At 42.9% G+C, this 22,500-nt stretch overlaps 1 protein-coding gene across 1 annotated transcript in view; it reads right to left on the minus strand.

The window, feature by feature from the left end:
* LOC115111481 (breakpoint cluster region protein-like) overlaps positions 1-22,500 on the minus strand; it is a 40,153-nt gene that overhangs the window by 13,349 nt on the left and 4,304 nt on the right. The window contains 7 exon segments of the mRNA XM_029637568.2: positions 5,419-5,559; positions 6,359-6,411; positions 6,652-6,709; positions 6,895-7,002; positions 7,772-7,957; positions 8,162-8,266; positions 9,071-9,249. Of these exon segments, the coding sequence (XP_029493428.2) occupies positions 5,419-5,559; positions 6,359-6,411; positions 6,652-6,709; positions 6,895-7,002; positions 7,772-7,957; positions 8,162-8,266; positions 9,071-9,249 (830 nt within the window).

Here is a 22,500-nt window from a genome sequence, read left to right on the forward strand (position 1 = left end):
AATTATGACTCGCTCTTAGAATTTACGACTTGGACTTGACTTGAAACTCAACCCGTTCTACTTTGGACTCGACTTGAGACTCAGACCTTGTGACTTGCTTGTCACTCGAATAATAAGGAAATAGGTCTCACCTCTGCTGAATAGTAACAATATTTTAACTAACTTCTAGAAGCTGCTGGGATAAAGATAGTCTCTTCTCATAAATAAACATCTGTCCTCAAACAGATTTGAGACCTGGTTGTAAAAAGCGTAAATGAAAGACAAGTTAAATCAGTGTCTTGTTATCAAAGAAAATCAAATCAAACTTTTTTGTCACGTGCCAAATACAACGTGAAATGCTTACTTACAATCCCTTAACCAACAGTGCAGTGCAAATAGTCTCAGTGGCCATTTGATTCATTGTTCAGCAGTCTTATGGCTACACTTTGTAGCGCCTTACGGTCAGATGCCAAGCAGTTGTCAGGTGCCAAGCAAGCAGCAGGCAGTGATTCAACCGGTCAAAATGCTCTCGGTGGTGCAGCTGTAGAACTTAACTTAAGCATCTGGGGACCCATGCCAAATGCCAAATATTTTCAGTCTCCTGAGGGGGGAAAAGGTGTTGTGCCCTCCTCACAACTGTCTTGGTGTATGTGGACCATGATAGTTTGTTGGGGATGTGGACACCAAGGAACTTGAAACTCTCGACTCGCTCCACTACAACCCCGTCGACGTTAATGGGGGCCTGTTCAGCCCGCCTTTTCCTGTAGTCCATGATCAGCTCCTTTGTCTAGCTCACATTGAGTGAGAGGTTGTTGTCCTAGCACCACACTGCCAGGTCTTTGACCTCCTCCCTATAGGCTGTCTCATCATTGTCAGTGATCAGGCCTACCACTGTTGTGTTGTCAGCAAACTTAATGATGGTGTTGGAGTCGTGTTTGGCCACACAGTTGTGGATAAACAGGGAGTACAGGAGGGGACTAAGCACACAGCCCTGGGGGGCCCCAGTGTTGAGGATCGGCATGGCAGACGTGTTGTTGCCTACCCTTACCAGCTGAGCTGTAGTCAATTAATATCATTCTCACATCAGTGTTCCTTTTGTCCAGGTGGGAAAGGGCAGTGTGGAGTGCAATGGAGATTACATCATCTGTGGATTTGTTGGGGTGGTATGCGAATTGGAGTGAGTCTAGCTTATCTGGGATGATGCTGTTGATGTTAGCCATGACCAGCCTTTCAAAGCACTTCATGGCTACGGACGTGAGTGCTACGGGGCGGTAATACTTTTAGGCAGGTTACCTTTGCTTCCTTGGGCACAGGGACTATGGTGGTCTGCTTGAAACATGTAGGTATTACAGACTCAGTCAGGGAGAGGTTGAAAATGTCAATGAAGACACTTGCCAGTTGGTCCGCGCACGTTGTCGATGCACTTATTGATGAAGCCAATGACTGAGGTGGTATACTCAACGCCATTGGATGATATGCGGGGCATATTCCCGTCTATGCTAGTAAAACAGTCCTGTAGCGTAGCATCCGCGTCATCTTACCACTTCCGTATTGAGCGAGTCACTGGTACTTCCTGCTTTAGTTTTTGCTTGTAAGCAGGAATCAGGAGGATAGATTTATAGTCGGATTTGCTAAATGGAGGGCGAGGGAGAGCTTTGTATGCATCTGTGTGTGTGGAGTAAATGTTGTCTAGAGTTTTTTTCCTCTGGTTGCACATTTAACATACTGGTGGAAATTCGGTAAAACGGATTTATGTTTGCCTGCATTAAAGTCCCCAGCTACTAGGAGAGCTGTTTCTGGATGAGCATTGTCTTGTTTGCTTATGGCCTTATACAGCTGGTTGAGTGCGATCTTAGTGCCAACATAGGTTTGTGGTGGTAAATAGACGGCTACGAATAATATAGATGAGAACTCTCTTGATAGATAGTGTGGTCTGCAGTTTATCATAATGTACTCTACCTCAGGCGAGCAATACCTCGAGACTTCTTTAATATTAGACATCGAGCATCAGCTGTTATTGACAAATAGACACACACCCCATTGGCCAATAGAACAGATGGCAGCGGGGGTTTAATCACTTGCCTACGAATTCTCAGAAGGCAGCCCAACCTCCTCCCCCTTTTTCTCCGTCTTTTCTCCATGCAAATGACGGGGATTTGGGCAGTTCCCGAGAAAGCAGTATATCCTTTGTGTCGGACTCGTTAAAGAAAAGAGCCAGTGTTTACAGGAATAGATCCTAATAATCCTGCCTGCCCGGTCAGTCCAGTGGGCGGTTGGTAACTGATGCAGTGACATCTGCTCTTCCTGTGGCCAGAGCGGGGCTGTGAATGCTTGGACTGTTAATACTGACCTTTGACCCTACGGTAAAACGGTAAGCTGCTTATCATTTTTTTTTTTTTTAAATAGCACCCATGTGGGACTCTACCAATCCATCCTAACCACATTTATGCAAAAACAAGGAAAACTCCACCAGGGAGATGCCCTCGTGGATTTATTACATTTACATTTACATTTTTATGTAATTTATGGTCACTGTATTTACATGGTCATCGGTTACGTTGACATATCTCAAAATGGAGGATGACTATCTGATGACAAAATTGGTAAGATGGGCCTAACTAGGAGGTGGAAACTTTCCCTGGGAATATATGAAAATTAATATGAATACCATTAAAATGTAGATGTTTTTTGCATTAGAAATATTTACCATATCATATAGAGACAGAAACATAAACCTTTTACCTTATCATAAGTAGACATAATTTCAAATGATTAAATCCATCCAATAGACATTTTATTATGAATTGAGCATTAATTAAATGGGTTGACTCTTCACATGGGAAGATTTCACTGAACAACAGAAGGGAATAAAATGATTCTGATTCCAGGAGGACCATGAGCTGTTGCTATCGATAAGGTGTCCGATTCATCATTTTCACCTCGAATAGAAGTAGAGGGACTTTTGTAAGAGGTTGCTTGTTGTGAGCGTTGAGGGAACTTTATGCACTTGGCCAGGTGATTCTGCATCTTTGTTTCATTCTTCACATATGATTTGGCACAGTATTTGCAATTGTATCCAGCTTTTCCTTCTACATCAGCTGCAGTGAAATGTCTCCAAGATTAGAAGAAAAATATATACAATTCCATATACAGATAAATAGTTAAGCAGTTAGATTAAACAACTCCTTTGTAAGATATTTTTTATTGTATTTAACATGTATGGATTAACACTCCTTAGTTAGCAGGCTCAAGCAATCTAAAACCCACATGATAGCAACTAACTAGCAGAAATTGTTAACAAGTTAGAAATGATTTAAAAACACTTTGCTGTAGACTATTTACTAGTTACATGATTTTGTTGTTATGTCATAAAATATATTCACCCCACCCAGTATTGTAATCAAAACTTACCAGAAAGCATGTAGTCCTTGGCTCAGACAGTGTAGTTGTGTGGGCTCAATAGCATCTCACTAGTGTGCAAGAGCTTGAGAATCAGGAGGATATGTGATGGAAGAGTGCACTGTGCATGCAGAGAGTTGCAATTCCATTTAATTGGGGATAGTTTAACCAAAATATGCCACAAGACCTAGAATTGCCTTATGTGTATCCCACAAAAACATGTTCACTGTTATAAGCTAACCTTTTTGATGAATTTAAGCAAAATTCCCAAAATTCTGGGGCTTAACTTCCCAGGGAAAATCTCCAGAAATTTACAGCTAAGTTTCCGACCCGTTGCAACCCTAGGCCCAACTAAATCAAACCCTGGATTTCAATCACCACAGTAAGTTTATCCAGTTAGCTACCAAACTCCAGTCACTTACAAGTACTACATTTATTTTGCCTTTAGCAAATAGAGGCCTATGAATTGTGGAATACTACAATAGAGCCAACCCATACAGAAATGTAATTTGTCTGAGTTCCATTCTCACGTTTACTTATTATAAGAAGTCTGATGGACATAGTTGGACAGGTTTCCAGTAATAATAGATTAAATTCAGCAGGGGTGAGGGAGTGAGGGTAAGTAACTAGTACGTGCCGCCACGGGAAAGGGTGGACAGATACTTGATAAGACGTGCTACAGGTCATTTCTGGGAAGCAGACTTCAGAGTGGGAAAGGAGGATGGGAGTGGGGGAGCCAGGACAAGGATGTAGGCAGGCGATGGGCTTTCCTGGTCAGAACCATATTATTTTGTCATGAGCTTCCTCTATGTTCCACTTCCCCCACTAATAAACCAGACAGGCAGAGATGACTCATCAGGAATCTGACTGACAAGGCAGGTTTATTGGAGTTTACAGACACACCTTTTCCCTGGCTTTTACAGGAACTGAGAAGCACTGATTGGCTAATTTACAGTAACCCTCAGATTCCTAATGTATAGCTCTGAACCTGTGTTGCTTGGGGAATCTATTACATTTCATTTACATTTAAGTCATTTAGCAGACGCTCTTATCCAGAGCGACTTACAAATTGGTGCATTCACCTTATGACATCCAGTGGAACAGCCACTTTACAATAGTGCATCTAAATATTTTAAGGGGGGGGGGGGGGTGAGAAGGATTACTTTATTACTTTATCCTATCCTAGGTATTCCTTATCCTATCCTAGGTATTCCTATCTATCTTATTATGCTAACTACTGTAACTGTCTGAATGGACAAGACGCAGGCTGTGTAATCTGACACTATTTTGCTTATGGAATGGTGCAGTGTGACATCAAAGTGTCTGAAAAGAAGACAAGTATGAAAGCATTATAAGGGAGGTCCAGATAGCCACAAGACCAGGTTCGGGTGTCTGTGTGCCTCTAAAGCCATGTTCACATTGGCAGTTTGAAGCGACTCAAATCCTATACATTTGCATATCTGATTCGAATCTGATATTTTTCCTGCAAAAAAGCACACAGAATCTGACAAATCTGATTCCTTGCCAAATCTGATTGATTTGCCCTCAAGTGGTTTTTAGACTTTTATTCAGCATATATTGTTTCTTGCTAGCTATTCTGCTGACAGTTTGACAAGAACATGTGGTAGCTAACTAGCTTGTTAATTGGTTACAAATAAATTAGTGAATGTGCTAGCTAGCTAGTTGACTGCTGTGGCTAGCCAAAAAGGTATCGTTTGAAAGTTGGATCATCTTATCCTTTGAGGCTTTAAAAGTCTTCTTACATTATGATTTTGAACATTCAAAGCAAACGTCCATGGCAGGCATTGTTGTCACCTTAGCTTGCTACATAACTTCTGAGTGACAGGAAGCACAAGCACCAATCAGCCTACCCTACTGCACGCACACACCCGTCGTTACTGTGACAACTAGTGGAGCCTTTTAAGCAAATGACTGCTGTCTGAACATACACAAATTCGATTTGGTCACTTGAAACTTTCTGTTTGGACAGTCAGTTGTCCAAAATGCATGCCACCTCATGTCATAGCCTGCCACACTGACCTCTCCCTTCTTCACTGTCATAGACTGCCTGCGTGGGGTGATCTCCTCGTTGATGCTGGACAGGAAGTTCTGGGAGATTCTCAGGGCATCCTGCAGCAGTGGATAGTCTGAGTGGCTGGAGGGGGTGTGTTTCAACAGGTCCTGAGAGAGAAAGAGAGAAAAAGATAGAAAGAGGGTGAAAGAAAGAAAGAAAAAAAGGGGGAGAAAGGCAAAAGAAAAAGAAAGGAGAGAGAGAGGGGGGGTGAAAGAAAATAAGAGAGAGATAGAAAAAGAGTGAAAGAGTAAGAAAAAAAGGAGAGAAAGATGGAAAGAAAGAGAGAAAGAGCGGAGAGAGAAAGAAAGAGTAAAAAAGGAGGAGAAAGAGTAAGAAAGAAAGAAAAAGAAGGAGAGAAAGAGGGTGAAATAAAGAAAGAGGGAAAGAGGAGTGAAAGAAAGAAAGAAAGAAAGAAAGAAAGAAAGAAAGAAAGAAAGAAAGAAAGAAAGAAAGAAAGAAAGAAAGAAAGAAAAATGTAAGAAAGGAGAGAAATAGTAAGAGGAAAAGAAAAAAGAAACGAGGGTGAAAGAAAGAAACGAGAGAAACAAAGAATGAGAGAAATAGTAAGAAAGGAAGAGAAAGAGGAGAGAGTGTGAAAGAAAGAGAAAGAAAGAAAAAAAGAGAGAAAGAAAGAAATAAAGAGAGAAAGAAAGGGAGACAGATAGAAATAAAGAATTAAAAAAATAAGAAAGGAGAGAGAGTGAAAGAGAAAGAAAGAGGAGAGAGCAAAAGAGAGAAAGAAAAAGATAGGAAGAGAAGAAAGAGAAAATGTGAAATAGAGAAAGAAAAAATACATTAATTTGAGATAAATTATGATCACTTTTTCTAAGATATGTGAAGCATTGTTTTCATAAAAGAAATTCAGGTCTGAAGGGAAAAAATGTTCAGTGTGTTGATTTGACTTACATGCAGAACCAGGGTGCTGCGGGTGACTCTGTCCACTGGTTTATAGAGCAGAGCTGAGGGGGACAGGGTCATAAAGTATATAAAGTCCAAGGCAACGCAGAACTAACAACATAGGACACCTTGAGGTTGAGGGTCATATTCAATATGCTTTAACTAAGCATGTACCACTCTTTCTGAATTCAAATAACTAGAGGGTTGAATTCTTCATAATCTTGAACTATAGATATTTAAATAAATGTAAGGTTTAGTTCATTTTGACTGTGAATTGTTCAAAATAATGAAATTGCACTTACTTTCCAGTGAATTTTTTGCCTGGTCTTTGCATTCCTTGGTGCTTATGACCTTAAGATTCTGAGGGCACAACAGGAATTGAGAAAGGCATAATGATACGAGTACACTATTTCAACACAGCATCACAGTAATATTTATTTTAATCTCTGTCCACTCAGCCGGTTCTAGCAATTGAGCCTGGGGATGAGGTATTCTATCCGAAACGTTGCCCTTGTAAAAGTAGACATATAAAATACAATACATACCTGACATATTTCAGCAAACTGTATGTTGGCCTGGCAGCACTTGTCAGCCGTCTCCACAGCAACCGTATAGTTATCCACAAAGGCCCTGTACACTCCTAGCTGGCTGGCCTTTAATAGAGAGAGACAATAGAGAGTAGATACAATGTAGTTAACCTGTTGTTGGATTCATGTACCCAGTTTTGGCTGCTCTCTACTCCGGTCATACTAGTTGCTTTCCCTTTTCATGGTGCTGAGAATAGCGATCAGACGAGGTATGGCCTTTCAACAAAAACAGCATTGATAACATGCATCCTATCAGTCATAATTTGTCCTTTTTTTATGACTGCGCACACACACACACACACACACACACACACACACACACACACACGTGGCAGCGAGTGTGCGTGCAAACAGTCATTAAAAAAATGACAAATTATGTGATTTTTTTCATGCATCTTCCTTTCCTCCACTGTCATACTGAGGCAGCTCTTTGCAGTCAGGAGCCTCTTAGTGATGTTTTGTCCTCCTTTACTGCCTGTTATGTGCTATAGCCAGGCTTTTATCTGTGTGGGAGATGTCTCCAGGCAGTCTGCTCACATGTGGGGTCCAGCATCCACCACACATTATAGCCAGTCCAACTCCCCTTTTCTACTCTTTAAATCTCTCTTCAGTATTATTAATGATCAAAGGAAGTCTACTAATATTGTCTTTAAAAGTGACTTACTTATTGGATAAATATCTGCTTACTCACAGAAGAATGCAGTTTGTGGCTGGGGGGAGGTCTATTTCACATTTTTGTAATTATGAACAAAGGAACAAATGCATCTGGAAGAACTAACACAAAAGAACCATAACAGCATTTCCTAGGTCTTTACACAACAATAATAATGCTCACCAGTTTCTGGAAGAGATCGCCCACACACTGGTTGTGGCACCACTCCTGAACCCTGGGTAGCAGGGCATCGTAGAAGTCATTGTGGATCTCATGGAGCTCTGTCACCTTGAAGAAGATGGTCTCTATCTGCTGGATGGTCAGCATCGGCTGGGAGGTGGTGGCCGCTGCCCTCAGAGGCTTCATGGGCTGGGACAATCAATGCAAGACAAGCATTACTGTGTGTGTGTGTGTGTGTGTGTGTGTGTGTGTGTGTGTGTGTGTGTGTGTGTGTGTGTGTATATACATCCATCCGTCTGTCCATCCAACATTTTACTGTCCCAATGCTCTGAAATCACTGTTCATCACAGTGAGGTGTGTCATATTCAATTAGCTCAAAGTCTTGTCTCTTACCAGTAAGATAGCCCCCAGGTGGCTGAGATATGTCTCCTCACTGGCCAGGATCCCTGACAAAACCCACTTCCGCATCTCCAACTCTTTCTCCTGATCCAGCTCTGTCTGTGTGTGAGAATGAGACTAACAGTGAATGGCAGAGAGAGAGAGAAAGAGAGAGACAGTGAGAGCGACAGACCGGGGATTCACTTCTACCAGGCTTATTTGGTGATTCTAATTGTAACCAGAGCAGATCTTCCCTAATTCCCCTTGGTGTTGAATGAGACCCGCTAAACAGCTACGAGTAGAGACTGTCGTCTCATGGCAACCCAATACATTTGATTAAATCCTGTTGGAGATGTAGAGGGTAGAGGGCAGAGGCCAGGGTCAAAGATCCATTGTATTGTGGAGGGAAACAATTGTTTTCCTAGCCTAGGATGGGACCTGTAGTTACTGATGGGTCAAAGGCATCAGTAGTTAGGTTTCTGACAGTCTGTCGCTCACGATTCCATTTATTCCGTTCCAGCCATTACTATGAGTCCGTACTCCCCCGTTAAGGTGCCACCAGCCGCCTGTGGTCGGTCGATATGGAGCTCATGCACAGAGCAGAAATGAATAGCTCTGACATTCCACAGCTGGAATACTAAGGGGGCACCTTTGAAGATCAGAGAGCTGAGCACATCAGAGGAGGACCTAGGGGACACCGGAGATTGGCTAGGTACAGTACAATAGAGGTGGATGAGATTTATAGGGTGAGTGAAAGTGTGGTTGGAACGAGCAGAGCATCTCTATTAAATACACTCAGAGAGCCCAATGCAGACTTATAGAGGACGGGGGCATTAACAGACAGCTGCACTGGGTGGAAAAATCAGACACATGGGCTTTAAGAGTAGAAGATGGAGGTGTATGATAAACTGGCAATAACCTTACCGACTGGGTGGACTCCAGGGAGCCAGAGGAGTGTGTGTGCTGGCTGCTGCAGCTCTTGGAGCGGAGGCGAGGTGAGGAGGTGGGTGAGGTGCTGAAAGGCAGGAGGTCATGGTGCTGCTGGTGCTCCTCCGCCTGCTCCAGGTCATAGCCATAGGAAGGAGGGGTCCCACTGTAGGGGACTTTTGGGATAATTGCAGACAGATGGAGGGGATTAGGTGTGGTAGTGTAAAGTAGGTTCCAAGACAGTGGCACTGTGTGAATCTCTCTCTGACACTTCACACCCTTCACATGCAAGACATTCTCTCTTCTCCTCTAAAAACACCATTAAAGCCACTGAACAGGCAGTGAAAGAAGATAGAAATGTGTGATCAGTTGTCATGACCGGTTTAATGGGAACATCACCTCCCTCCAAAAAATATGTGTCTATATTCATCTGCTCTTTGAAATATATATATATTTTTTATTTAAAAACAATAATCCTTTGTTGAGACGAGAATATGGTGCTCAAAAAGAGAACATCAAACACAAGGGCGTAAAAATATTACTAAAATAAAATAAAGTTATTCATATCTGTATATCAATGGTATTATATAAAAGCTACTGTACATTCAAAATAACTAGAATGACCTGATGAAAACAGCTCTGTCATTCAAACTCTCATGTGCTCTATTCCAATACATTCTGTGTCTCTGTGCATCAAATCCCCTCTGATCTTCAGAGACTGTGCCAGACACACAGGGACCATCCCACAGCAGAGGATAAGCCAGGAGAATCGCAGCAAAAACTCTGATTCACTTGTGTGGTGAGGAGAAGCATTAGTCAGTCCCTCTACTCTCTGTACATGACATACTTTAACTGTACAGATGCAGAAGCAGTTAAAGGCAGATATACTGAACAGGAGCTTATTAACCATAGTAATGCTTTATTTACATATCAACTCGATGACAATAAAAACTCGAGGGAGGGCACAGAGTATGCAAGCAATCAAAGAGGAATTGCTTCTTAATGATCACTCAGTAGCCATAGGTGAACCAGTAGCCTGAGGGACAGATATTTGGGACAATGGGAGTTCCGCCACTCGTCATCATATCTTCTCCTCTCCTTCCATCTCAACCATGTCGGATTGTGGCTGTGTGGTTTTCAAGTTCATTGTTGGTGAATAAATCCAAGGTGTAGGGAAGTGGCCAAGGCTACATTAGACCGCCCCGTTACAGAGAGAGAGGACTAACCGCAGCTCTTCCTGCTCTCTGGTTTGCACTGTAGGTGTTAGACACAGACCAGAAAACACCCCCTTTTATTCACAATCACAGCAAAGCAGACATTCTGGGTGGAAGTGTTTGCAGACACAATGCAACACAGGGGTCTATCTTGATGTGTTAGCTGCTGTTGTCTAGTTGTTTCCGCTATTATTCATCTATATAGTTTTGCATCAAGAACAGTTCAATCCCTTTTATTGTCACTTTGACTCATCAACAACATCTACCATCATTGTCAGTATCAGTGTGGCAGAAGCACAAGCACCACCAGTGGAATGATACAAGCTGTGGTGTTTGTTTGTCTGTGAGGCCTCAGTGTTAAAATAGCTGAATGTAGCTGAAATACTGTATGTTCAGAAGTGGACACAGAGATAACTACACTGAACCAAAATATAAACGCAACATGTAAAGTATTGGTCCCTTCATGAGCTGAAATAAAAGATCCTTGAAAATGTCCATATGCACAAAAACCATATTTCTCTCAAATTCTGTGCACATATTTCTCCTTTGCCAAGATAATCCATCCACCTGACAGGTGTGGCATATCAAGAAGCTGATTAAACAGCATGATCATTACACAGGTGCACCTTGTGCTGGGGCCAATAAAAGGGCACTCTAAAATGTGCAGTTTTGTCACACAACGCCACAGATGTCTCAATTTGAGGGAACGTGCAATTGGCATGCTGACTGAAGGAACGCCCACCTCCAATTGCGTTTTAGAGATTTTGGCAGTGCGTCTAACCGGCCTCACAACAACAGACCACGTGTAACCACGCCAACCCAGGTTCTCCACATCCGGCTTCTTCACCTGCGGGATCATCTGAGAGCAGCCACCCGGGCAGCTGATAAAAGTGGGGGTTTGCACAACCAAAGAACTTCTGCACAAACTGTCTCAGGGAAGCACATCTGCATGCTCGTCGTCTTCACCAGGGTCTTGACCTGACTGTAGTTCAACGTTGTAGCCAACTTCGGTGGGCAAATGCTCACCTTCAATGGTCACTGGCATGCTGGAGATGTGTGCTCTTCACGGATGAATCCCGGCATCAACTGTACTGGGCAGATGACAGACAGCGATGGCATCATGTGGGCGAGCGTTTTGTTGATGTCAACGTTGTGAACAGAGTGCCCCATGGTGGAGGTGGGGTTATGGTATGGGTAGGCATAAGCTACAGACAACAAAGACAACTGCATTTTGTCAATGGAAATTTGAATGCACACAGAGATACTGCAACAAGATCCTGAGGCCCAGTGTCGTTCCATTCATCCACAGCCATCACATTTCAGCATGAAAATGCACGGCACCATTTTGCAAGGTTCTGTACACAATTCCTGGAACCTGAAAATGTCCCAGTTCTTCCATGGCCTGCATACTCCCATTAAACATATTTGGGATGCTATGGATCGACGTGTACAACAGCGTGTTCCAGTACCCGCCAACATCCAGCAACTTCACACAGTCATTGAAGAGGAGTGGAACAACATTCCACAGGCCACAATCAACAGCCTGATCAACTCTATGTTGAAGGAGATGTGTCGTGCTGCATGAGGCAAATGGTGTTCTCACCAGGTACTGTATCTGTGACCAAGAGATGCACATCTGTATTCCCAGTCATGTGAGATCTATAGATTAGGGCCTAATGAATTTATTTCTGATTTCCTTACTTTAACTGTAACTGTAAAATCTTTGAAATTGTTGCGTTTATATTTTTGCTCAGTGTAGTTCACCTCTGCTAGAAAACAGGAAAGAGAGGATTCCGGAAGCAAGGAAGGCAGATGGAACCCAGCCATGTGGAGTGGTCGGGGGCTGGTTGAGTCAGGCTGACAGTGGGACACCCCCAGAGACCATGACAAAGAACCTGAACAAAAACACTGGGCCGTGCAGAGAGAAACCACTGTGTTTACTCTGGAGGAGCAGGCAAGGGGCAGAGCAGAGAGAAACCACTGTGTTTACTCTGGAGGAGCAGGCAAGGGGCAGAGCAGAGAGAAACCACTGTGTTTACTCTGGAGGAGCAGGCAAGGGGCAGAGCAGAGAGAAACCACTGTGTTTACTCTGGAGGAGCAGGCAAGGGGCAGAGCAGAGAGAAACCACTGTGTTTACTCTGGAGGAGCAGGCAAGGGGCAGAGCAGAGAGAAACCACTGTGTTTACTCTGGAGGAGCAGGCAAGGGGCAGAGCAGAGAGAAACCACTGTGTTTACTCTGGAGGAGCAGGCAAGGGGCAGAGCAGAGAGAAACCACTGTGTTTACTCTGGAGGAGCAGGCAAGGGGCAGAGCAGAGAGAAACCACTGTGTTTACTCTGGAGGAGCAGGCAAGGGGCAGAGCAGAGAGAAACCACTGTGTTTACTCTGGAGGAGCAGGCAAGGGGAATACAGGGGAAGTCAATGTGAAAGGCCACACTGTGTATCTGTCAGATTATACAACAGCAGTGACCCTGGGTGAATAACCTCTCACACTGCCACAGAGGCCTGGAAATCATGGTCAATGGACACACACTGACCAATCATACAGACACAAATATAGTTCCGTAAAATGGACATAAACTATAAAACATGTCTTAAAATGTTATTTCTTACATTAATTGATATTAACTAAAATAATGTTCACAGAGACAGTTATTTACATGGCTCTGGGAAAACCATGCAGAATAGTTATCCATGGTAGCATGAAAAAGCAGGCAAGCTTCCCAACATTGAGTGAAGAGGATTTCACAATAGACTAGTTCCTCAGTACAGCTTAGTTCTCAGACTGCAAGGCCTGTTGCTAAGGAAGTGTCCAGGCAGGTCTGTCCAGAACATTCAGCAAATACATCAACTTCAGAGCAGGAAACAGACATTCTGCACACGGTCACCTTTTCACACAAACATCCCCCTCCTTCCACACGTACACATTTAAATTAATATTAAATATCATATATCAACTCTGGGATTGCTGTCCTTGAACCAACCCTGTGTCTAATGCATTGACTTTTTCCTAAGTTAAATCATGGTAAAACGTTTAACAAAGAAGATCAGCTACAGCTCTGTGGGATTACCAAAGAGCTAATGCAGTTTCCTCTGTGCAGTATTAGTATGGAAAGCCGTTTTAACATAGTCAGTGGCCAGTTCACGAAAATGGTTCGCTCCTACAGACAGTGAGTCACAAGGCCATGGCTTGCTATATAAAGCAGGCAGACAGGCATTCAGTTACTTTTATATTGAACATTAGAATGGGCCAAACTAGTGACGTAAGTGACTTTCAGAGTAGTATGATCGTCGTTGCCAGGGGCGCGGGTTCGAGTATCTCAGCAACATCCGGCCTCCTGGGATTTTCACAACATCCGGCCTCCTGGGATTTTCACGCACGACAGTGCCTAGGGTTGGCCAATAATGGTACGACAAACAAAAAACATCCAGTCAGCGGCAGTCCTGTGGTCGAAAACAACTCGTTGATTAGAGAGTTCAAAGGAGAATGGCAAGAATCATGCAAGCAAACAGGCTGGCCACAAACAGGCAAATAATAGCTCAGTACTACAGTGGTGTGTAGAACTGCATCTCGGAACACTCAACTCGTCGGTCCTTGTCACGGATGAGCTATTCCAGCAGAAGACCACACAGGTTCCATTCCTATCAACTAAAAACAAGAAGAAGAGGTTCCAGTCGGCACGCGATCACCTACACTGGACAATTGTGGAGTGGAAAAACATTGCCTGGCCCGACAAATCCTGGTTCCTGTTTGGTCATGCTGATGGCTGAGTTAGGATTTGGCGTAAGCAGCATGAGTCCACGGCCTCATCATGCCGGGTGTCAATGGTACAGGCTGGTGGCGGTGGTGTAATGGTGTGGGGAATGTTTTCCTGGCACACGTTAAGTCCCTTGATACCAATGTCAACACCCCGAAGAATTCAAGCTGTTCTGAAGGAAACGGGGGGATTGAACCGGTATTAGATGGGTGTACCAAAATAAACTGTGTATATTCATCACGTTTTATATTAATAATGGAATTTTCTATATCAATATTATTTTACTTTGAAAATGTGGAGTAGGTTGTGTACATCAATACGAAAAATATCAAATGTAATATTTTTTAGATAAAATTTTAAGGCAGCAAAATGTGAAAACTGTGCAAGGAGTTTGTAGACTTTCACTAGCACTGTATGTAGGAGCACGCAAATGTAATCCAGATTCTAATACAGTGGGGCAAAAAAGTATTTAGTCAGCCACCAATTGTGCAAGTTCTCCCACTTAAAAAGATGAGGCCTGTAATTTTCATCATAGGTACACTTCAACTATGACAGACAAAAAATCACATTGTAGGATTTTTAATAAATTAATTAGCAAATTATGATGGAAAATAAGTATTTGGTCACCTACAAACAAGCAAGATTTCTGGCTCTCACAGACCTGTAACTTCTTCTTTAAGAGGCTCCTCTGTCCTCCACTCGTTAATGGCACTTGTTTAATTAATGGCACCTGTTTGAAGTTGTTATCAGTATAAAAGACACCTGTCCACAACCTAAAACAGTCACACTCCAAACTCCACTATGGCCAAGACCAAAGAGCTGTCAAAGGACACCAGAAACAAAATTGTAGACCTGCACCAGGCTGGGAAGACTGAATCTGCAATAGGTAAGCAGCTTGGTTTGAAGAAATCAACTGTGGGAACATTTATTAGGAAATGGAAGACATACAAGACCACTGATAATCTCCCTCGATCTGGGGCTCCACACAAGATCTCACCCCGTGGGGTCAAAATGATCACAAGAACGGTGAGCAAAAATCCCAGAACCACACGGGGGGACCTAGTGAATGACCTGCAGAGAGCTGGGACCAAAGTAACAAAGCCTACCATCAGTAACACACTATGCCGCCAGGGACTCAAATCCTGCAGTGCTAGACGTGTCCCCCTGCTTAAGCCAGTACATGTCCAGGCCCATCTTAAGTTTGCTAGAGAGCATTTGGATGATCCAGAAGAAGATTGGGAGAATGTCATATGGTCACATGAAACCAAAATAGAACTTTTTGGTAAAAACTCAACTCGTCGTGTTTGGAGGACAAAGAATGCTGAGTTGCATCCAAAGAACACCATACCTACTGTGAAGCATGGGGATGGAAACATCATGCTTTGGGGCTGTTTTTCTGCAAAGGGACCAGGACGACTGATCCGTGTAAAGGAAAGAATGAATGGGGCCATGTATCGTGGGATTTTGAGTGAAAACCTCCTTCCATCAGCAAGGGCATTGAAGATGAAATGTGGCTGGGTCTTTCAGCATGACAATGATCCCAAACACACCGCTCGGGCAACGAAGGAGTGGCTTCGTAAGAAGCATTTCAAGGTCCTGGAGTGGCCTAGCCAGTCTCCAGATCTCAACCCCATAGAAAATCTTTGGAGGGAGTTGCCCAGCAACAGTGCCAAAACATCACTGCTCTAGAGGAGATCTGCATGGAGGAATGGGCCAAAATACCAGCAACAGTGTGTGAAAACCTTGTGAAGACTTACAGAAAACATTTGACCTCTGTCATTGCCAACAAAGGGTATATAACAGATATAAGATAAACTTAAGATAAACTTTGAGATAAACTTTTGTTATTGAGCAAATACTTATTTTCCATCATAATTTGCAAATTTATTTATTAAAAATCCTACAATGTGATTTTCTGGATTTTTTTTTCTCCTTTTGTCTGTCATAGTTGAAGTGTACCTATGATGAAAATTACAGGCCTCATCTTTTTAAGTGGGAGAACTTGCACAATTGGTGGCTGACAATACTTTTTTGCCCCACTGTAAATAACAAAATATAAATGCTATTGTCGCTATCAAAAATGTGAAATTGCTATCAATTTTTTTTATAAATATATAAAAAATAAATAAAAATATATATATTAATGACATTTTAACAATAATAACTGTTAAAACAGCTTCCCTAGTAATAGTGAAAGCAGAGGGGTTTACTCTTCAAACATGTGGTTGAATGGTGGTAGAGTGTATCTGTGTCTCTCCTCAATTAACCTCAAAATGGTTACTAATGTGCAATAGAGCTGGAACAAATATATTCTAATAACATTGCATAACAGTGCTCAAACCAACAGCTGGGGCTGAGAGGGTTTTAGATGTCGCAGCAAAGGACAACGTTTCTCTGGACTTTTAGTAGAGAATCATGCAGAATTTAGAGGTTCTTTCAGCATTATTGAATTTGCCAGTGTTCTGATCTTTGGGTTTAGGAAGCCAAAGTTTATCAGGCTCAGAAAAGCTTTGGCTGGATCTGGAAGTTGTGTTTGTGTAGTGTACAAGTTAGTAGTTCCCGAGGGAGCCATTTGGCCACACTACTACAAACCCGCTTCTCTTTTATCTTTTACAATAGGACAAGGCTGACCTATAAATAGCTGTCTGCTAGGATTCCAAACATAACAGGTTAACATGCTCTTAAATCCTATTCCAGAGAATAACCTGTGCACTGTCAACATGCACTCTGTCCCTGTGGATGCAACAATTGTGGAGAGTGATGAGAGGTTTGACGCAACACACACAACAAAAGCATCAAGGACATATTCCCAGACCTGTAATCCTAATCCACATGTATAGATAGATGAACCGACTATGATCCAGAGAGAAGGGGAATGACATGTGTTAGCAGGACAAATCCACAGAATCATAAACACAGAAATTCAACATCACAACTGTGATGTGACCTTGCTTAGAGAGCAGGGTTCACACAGTTTTGGCGGGATACAGGATATCCATATGAATGCTAAAAAATACATTTAAAAAAAGACTTGTCTTGAAGATATAGTTCCCTTTTCTTTCTCCCTTGGATTAAGACAGAGCTTGATTGTGTTGAAGCTGAATGTGGCTGCTTTTAGAATCTCCATGTAATCATCAAAGCACTGTCACACTTCACTGCATTGGCTAAAGGACACTTTAAATATTTCTATGGAGAGAAGGATGAACTCTGCATTTGTTCTGGAAATAACTAAAAAGGAGGAAATGGTCCAGACAGTGATCAGAGTGACAGCCTGTAGAGATCCTGCCAGTCCCATCTGGACACGCATTAACCGGGATGGGAAGCAATGGACAAAACAGAGTACACCGATTCCTCTCAATTGACCACCAGAATTGAGATGAAAAAATCTGTTAAAATGAGACACAAATGTTAAAGGATTCTCCAAAGAAGGGGCTAATATTCCCTTTAAGACTGATTATTTGGGACATTATGGTCCAGGAATAATAACTGTAGTATTGATTGTAGCACAATGACAGTCTCTGTCACCTCTGACAGCATGCTTATAGATTAGAAAAGATATGGCACCTTCTAAACATTTTTTATATTTTATAAATGATGCTGTTAAGAGCTTTGGAAACTTCCTGCTCCACTAAATGGATTATCATCCTGATCGTGTGATCACTGGAGAGACATCTGTCAGCTAACCGAGAGGAAACAAGTGTTACCATGTCTTTTACCATCCAGCATGTATGGGATATACAAGTAGAAAGTTATACAGGTTTATCAATACAGATCTGCTTTACTAATCCTCAGCCTACAAAGAGTTGCACTTCAATCCCACTACTACGAAGGGGTCTTTTCATCCCTCACAGCTAACACAGGAAGGGATGGGTTGGGTGGAGATCTTTCAGTACTGCATACACTTCATTTCAGCACATCTGGTTTCTCTCTGACTGAGCTTCACCCATCAGGTTGAAAAGAAAAAGGTCTGAAAACGTGGCACCTGCAACGGGGCGGTGGCACTGCAGCCCTGAAAGAAGCTGACTGGGTGTTTCGGCAGATCAGCAGAGTGCGAGCCAACCAACCATCAGCACATTCTGGCACATCTGAAGTGCCCTGTTGAAGTGGGAGGGAGCCCGACCACAGGCCCAGTAAGAGTAGTGAGGCCCACCAGCTCTGCTCAGATCGGTTATGGGACAGCCTAAAATTAGCACCAGCCATTGAGCAGTGTAGGTCAGAACTCAGCTGCCCAGCCCACCACACTTACTAATCAGCGTGTTGAAATAGCTCAGGGTGGTCACAGTAATGCTCTGTATAACAGAATATCAAGGTTCAATAATTGCTCCAGTCTGTGACCTACAGGATAAACAGTACCAGTCAAAAGTTTGGACAAACCTACTCATTAAAGGGTTTTTCTTTATTTTTAACATTGTAGAATAATAGTGAAGACATCAAAACTATTAAATAACACATGTAACCAAAACAAAGTGTTAAACAAATACAAATATATTTTAGATTCTTTAAAGTAGCCATCCTTTGCCTTGATGACAGCTTTGCACACTCTTGGCATTATCTCAACCAACTTCATAAGGTAGTCACCTGGAATGCTTATCCAACAGTCTTGAAGGAGTTCTCACATATGCTGAGCACTTGTTGGCTGCTTTTCCTTCACTTTGCAGTCCAAATCATCCAAAACACAACTGATTGGCTCAAAAGCAGTAAGGAAAGAAATTCCACAAATGTACTTTTAACAGGGCACACCTGTTAATTGAAATGCATTCCAGGTGACTACCTCATGAAGCTGGTTGAGAGAATGCCAAGAGTGTGCAAAGCTGTCAAGGCAAAAAGGGTTGCTACTTTGAAGAATATATTTAGATTTGTTTAACACTTTTTTGGTTACTACATGATTCCATATGTGTTATTTCATAGTTTTGATGTCTTCACTATTATTCTACAATGCAGAAAATAGTAAAAATAAAGAAAAACCCTTGAATGAGTAGGGCTGTCCAAACTTTTGACTGGTACTGGTACTGTGTTTGTGTGCACACACAAACTTGACTGATACAGTGAGGGTGTGATACTAGCTGAAAAAGAGGGAGAAAAGAGGGAGAAAAGAGGCAACCAACACAAAATGTGTTTTCCCCTCATATCATAAGTTATTCAGATCTCAACACCCGTGTCTTATCTTCTCTTTTCCAATAAACCACAAGAAAAACAGATTGCAGACACACACAAAATTCAACCCAAACAGATGCACTCACATGAGACAGTCTAAGAGTTGGACACACAGAAGGCCAGGTTTAGAGGCTTTTCCACTCAGCACTGTGGACAACCAGGAAATGGGAGCAAAGACCAGGAACTAAACATGATTATTCCCTATAATTGTGCTTTCAGAGCAATTTCAAGAAAAGCTGTTTAGCTTCCAGGAGGAATCTTCTTAAGGACTCATGCTTGTAGACATGCGTATTTGTTCTACAGTACATCTTGTTAAAGTAAATACATGAAATAGTACTGTCTGCCAGAAGCGACATCCACAAACTAATTAGTCTAACATGGCCCAGGCAGGTTGTGCAGAGGTGAGCTCATCTCATATAGCACATTACCATCGCTGTGTTCCCCCACACCCCACAAGCAGCTGAAACATTCCATAAACATGTGGCTTGCCAGCCAGCAGCACAGAGGGCCCTTTGAATAGGACCTGTAAAGGGAGCTAAGACCAGGGGACCAGAAGGGGACGGAGACGGAGCACGAGGGAGGATTAGAGAGGAGGAGGAGGCCTGGAGGGAGGGCCAAAAGATCAAACATTTCTCATGCATTTTTACCATTATCTGTAAGAAAATATATTGATATGGAAAACAGCCTGGGGTAGACACAAATACTTTCAATGTGCTGTTCAATCTGACAGTATTTCTCATGTTTCAGAGTTAAGGGTTGAAATTGCGCCAAGTAGGCTACTGCCCAACCGTTAACCCCTATGCTGGTGTAACTTGAACTGGATAGGGCCTGCTTATTTCAGATATTAATGGTGTGTTTGTCCCTTCACTCCATCTGACTGCAGTTGGCAGGTCCCTGGCCTGCTGCTATGATCCCCTGCCAGCTCTCCAGGCACACTCCATTCTGTACCATTTTACCAAGTCACCCACCCGAGAGGACAGGTGACACGAAACACAGAACTCAGTCAGGGTGCACAAGAGCTCTTTCCATTTTCTGTGCTGGCGCCACTTCATCTAAATTGTTGGACACGTATCTTGTATGTAAACTCAATGGGAGGGAGAGGTGAAATCATTTTTGCTTCCTTAACCACTAAAAGACTCAGAATGTTGACATTCAGGTACAAAAAAGAAACAGTGTGAGCTTCATCAGGAGCTCTGAAATATTCATGATTGGATCGTAAACCTGGAGGGTGGGCCACCACCGCCTCTGTGATTTCTCCTGTGGTTGCAAATACAGCCCTGGACTGAGGCCAGACACGCTGAGAGATAGTGGTTCTATCAGACCACCTGAGTGAAAGCTTTTCATTAGTGTCAAATGAGACATACAGACCTGTCTAATTTATATTAAGTGGAAGCTCCTCTTGACCTGGCACAGGTTCACTCAAAGTGCAGACATTCTAACAACACAATCCCCAGTAGACCTTTTTATAATGTACTCATGATTAGCCATGAGTCAAAGTACTGGCCACTGGCATATGCCTATGTTATAGTGATAATTAACTATAGCAAAGCAGACAAACCATAGAAGTGGCTTCCTTTAAGCCACACAGCTAACCAGCAGCTCTATTGACAGCTAACCAGCAGCTCTATTGACAGCTAACCAGCAGCTCTATTGACAGCTAACCAGCAGCTCTATTCACAGCTAACCAGCAGCTCTATTCACAGCTAATCAGCAGCTCTATTCACAGCTAACCAGCAGCTCTATTCACAGCTAACCAGCAGCTCTATTCACAGCTAACCAGCAGCTCTATTCACAGCTAACCAGCAGCTCTATTCACAGCTAACCAGCAGCTCTATTCACAGCTAACCAGCAGCTCTATTCACAGCTAACCAGCAGCTCTATTCACAGCTAACCAGCAGCTCTATTCACAGCTAACCAGCAGCTCTATTCACAGCTAATCAGCAGCTCTATTCACAGCTAACCAGCAGCTCTATTCACAGCTAACCAGCAGCTCTATTCACAGCTAACCAGCAGCTCTATTCACAGCTAACCAGCAGCTCTATTCACAGCTAACCAGCAGCTCTATTCACAGCTAACCAGCAGCTCTATTCACAGCTAACCAGCAGCTCTAGTCACAGCTAATCAGCAGCTCTATTCACAGCTAACCAGCAGCTCTATTCACAGCTAACCAGCAGCTCTATTCACAGCCAGGAGTGACAATTGGCCTAGATCTCCACATATGACGAGACTGGTGCTCATTCTCTAATTCCTAGGCTATTCTAGGAAAAAGAGACCTTAGAGATTTGTACATTTTAGACTGGCTGTTTTCCGATGATTACAAGTGGGAGGTGTAGCAGGGTTTGTAGAGTCAGTGTGGCAAGGACAGAGGCCCATTTATGCCATTCAGTACTGTACCCAATACTAGGGCTGTTCCTCCTCCTCCTCAGGCAGACCCAAAGTATGCCACAATGCCAGACAGTAAAACACTAGAGGTATGCTGGGTAGTCAATGCCACCCCATGTTTGACTGGTTGTTTGCTCATGCAGTCACAGAAAAAAAACGCATCGCTGAGTTGTTTTTTTTCTTAAAATGTAGCAATGACATATTGCAACTTTAACTAATTAAAATGAAGGCAGTGCCATCTGAAAGGAACATACGAACCCTCCTAAAGCTACAGTAAATATTCACCAGAACGCTTACGTAACTAGAGCACAGTGGCCCTTTATAACATTGTCATTATAAAATAGCTGTAGCAGATTACATGGAATTTGTTGAATGCTGCAAGGAGTTTTATGATAAAACTAAAAATGACATTTCCCACACACTGTAAAAAGTCAGTGCCCACAACAGAGGACAGCAGTTTGTCATGCTCGCCTCAAAACGACTGCTTATCACAGCACTGATCCAGCGATGTATGCAATAATGTTCCTACAACATCAGAAAATAAATCCAGATCTCTGTTAATCCACAAAGCACGGTTTGCATGAAGTGATCCTGCAGCAGGACCGTTACCTCAGCAACATGGCCTTTAAGACAACCACTCCAGGGACAGGCTCAGCAACATGGCCTTTAAGACAACCACTCCAGGGACAGGCTCAGCAACATGGCCTTTAAGACAACCACTCCAGGGACAGGCTCAGCAACATGGCCTTTAAGACAACCACTCCAGGGACAGGCTCAGCAACATGGCCTTCAAGACAACCACTCCAGGGACAGGCTCAGCAACATGGCCTTTAAGACAACCACTCCAGGGACAGGCTCAGCAACATGGCCTTTAAGACAACCACTCCAGGGACAGGCTCAGCAACATGGCCTTTAAGACAA

Source organism: Oncorhynchus nerka, linkage group LG27, assembly GCF_034236695.1.
Source record: "Oncorhynchus nerka isolate Pitt River linkage group LG27, Oner_Uvic_2.0, whole genome shotgun sequence".
NCBI lineage: Eukaryota > Metazoa > Chordata > Actinopteri > Salmoniformes > Salmonidae > Oncorhynchus > Oncorhynchus nerka.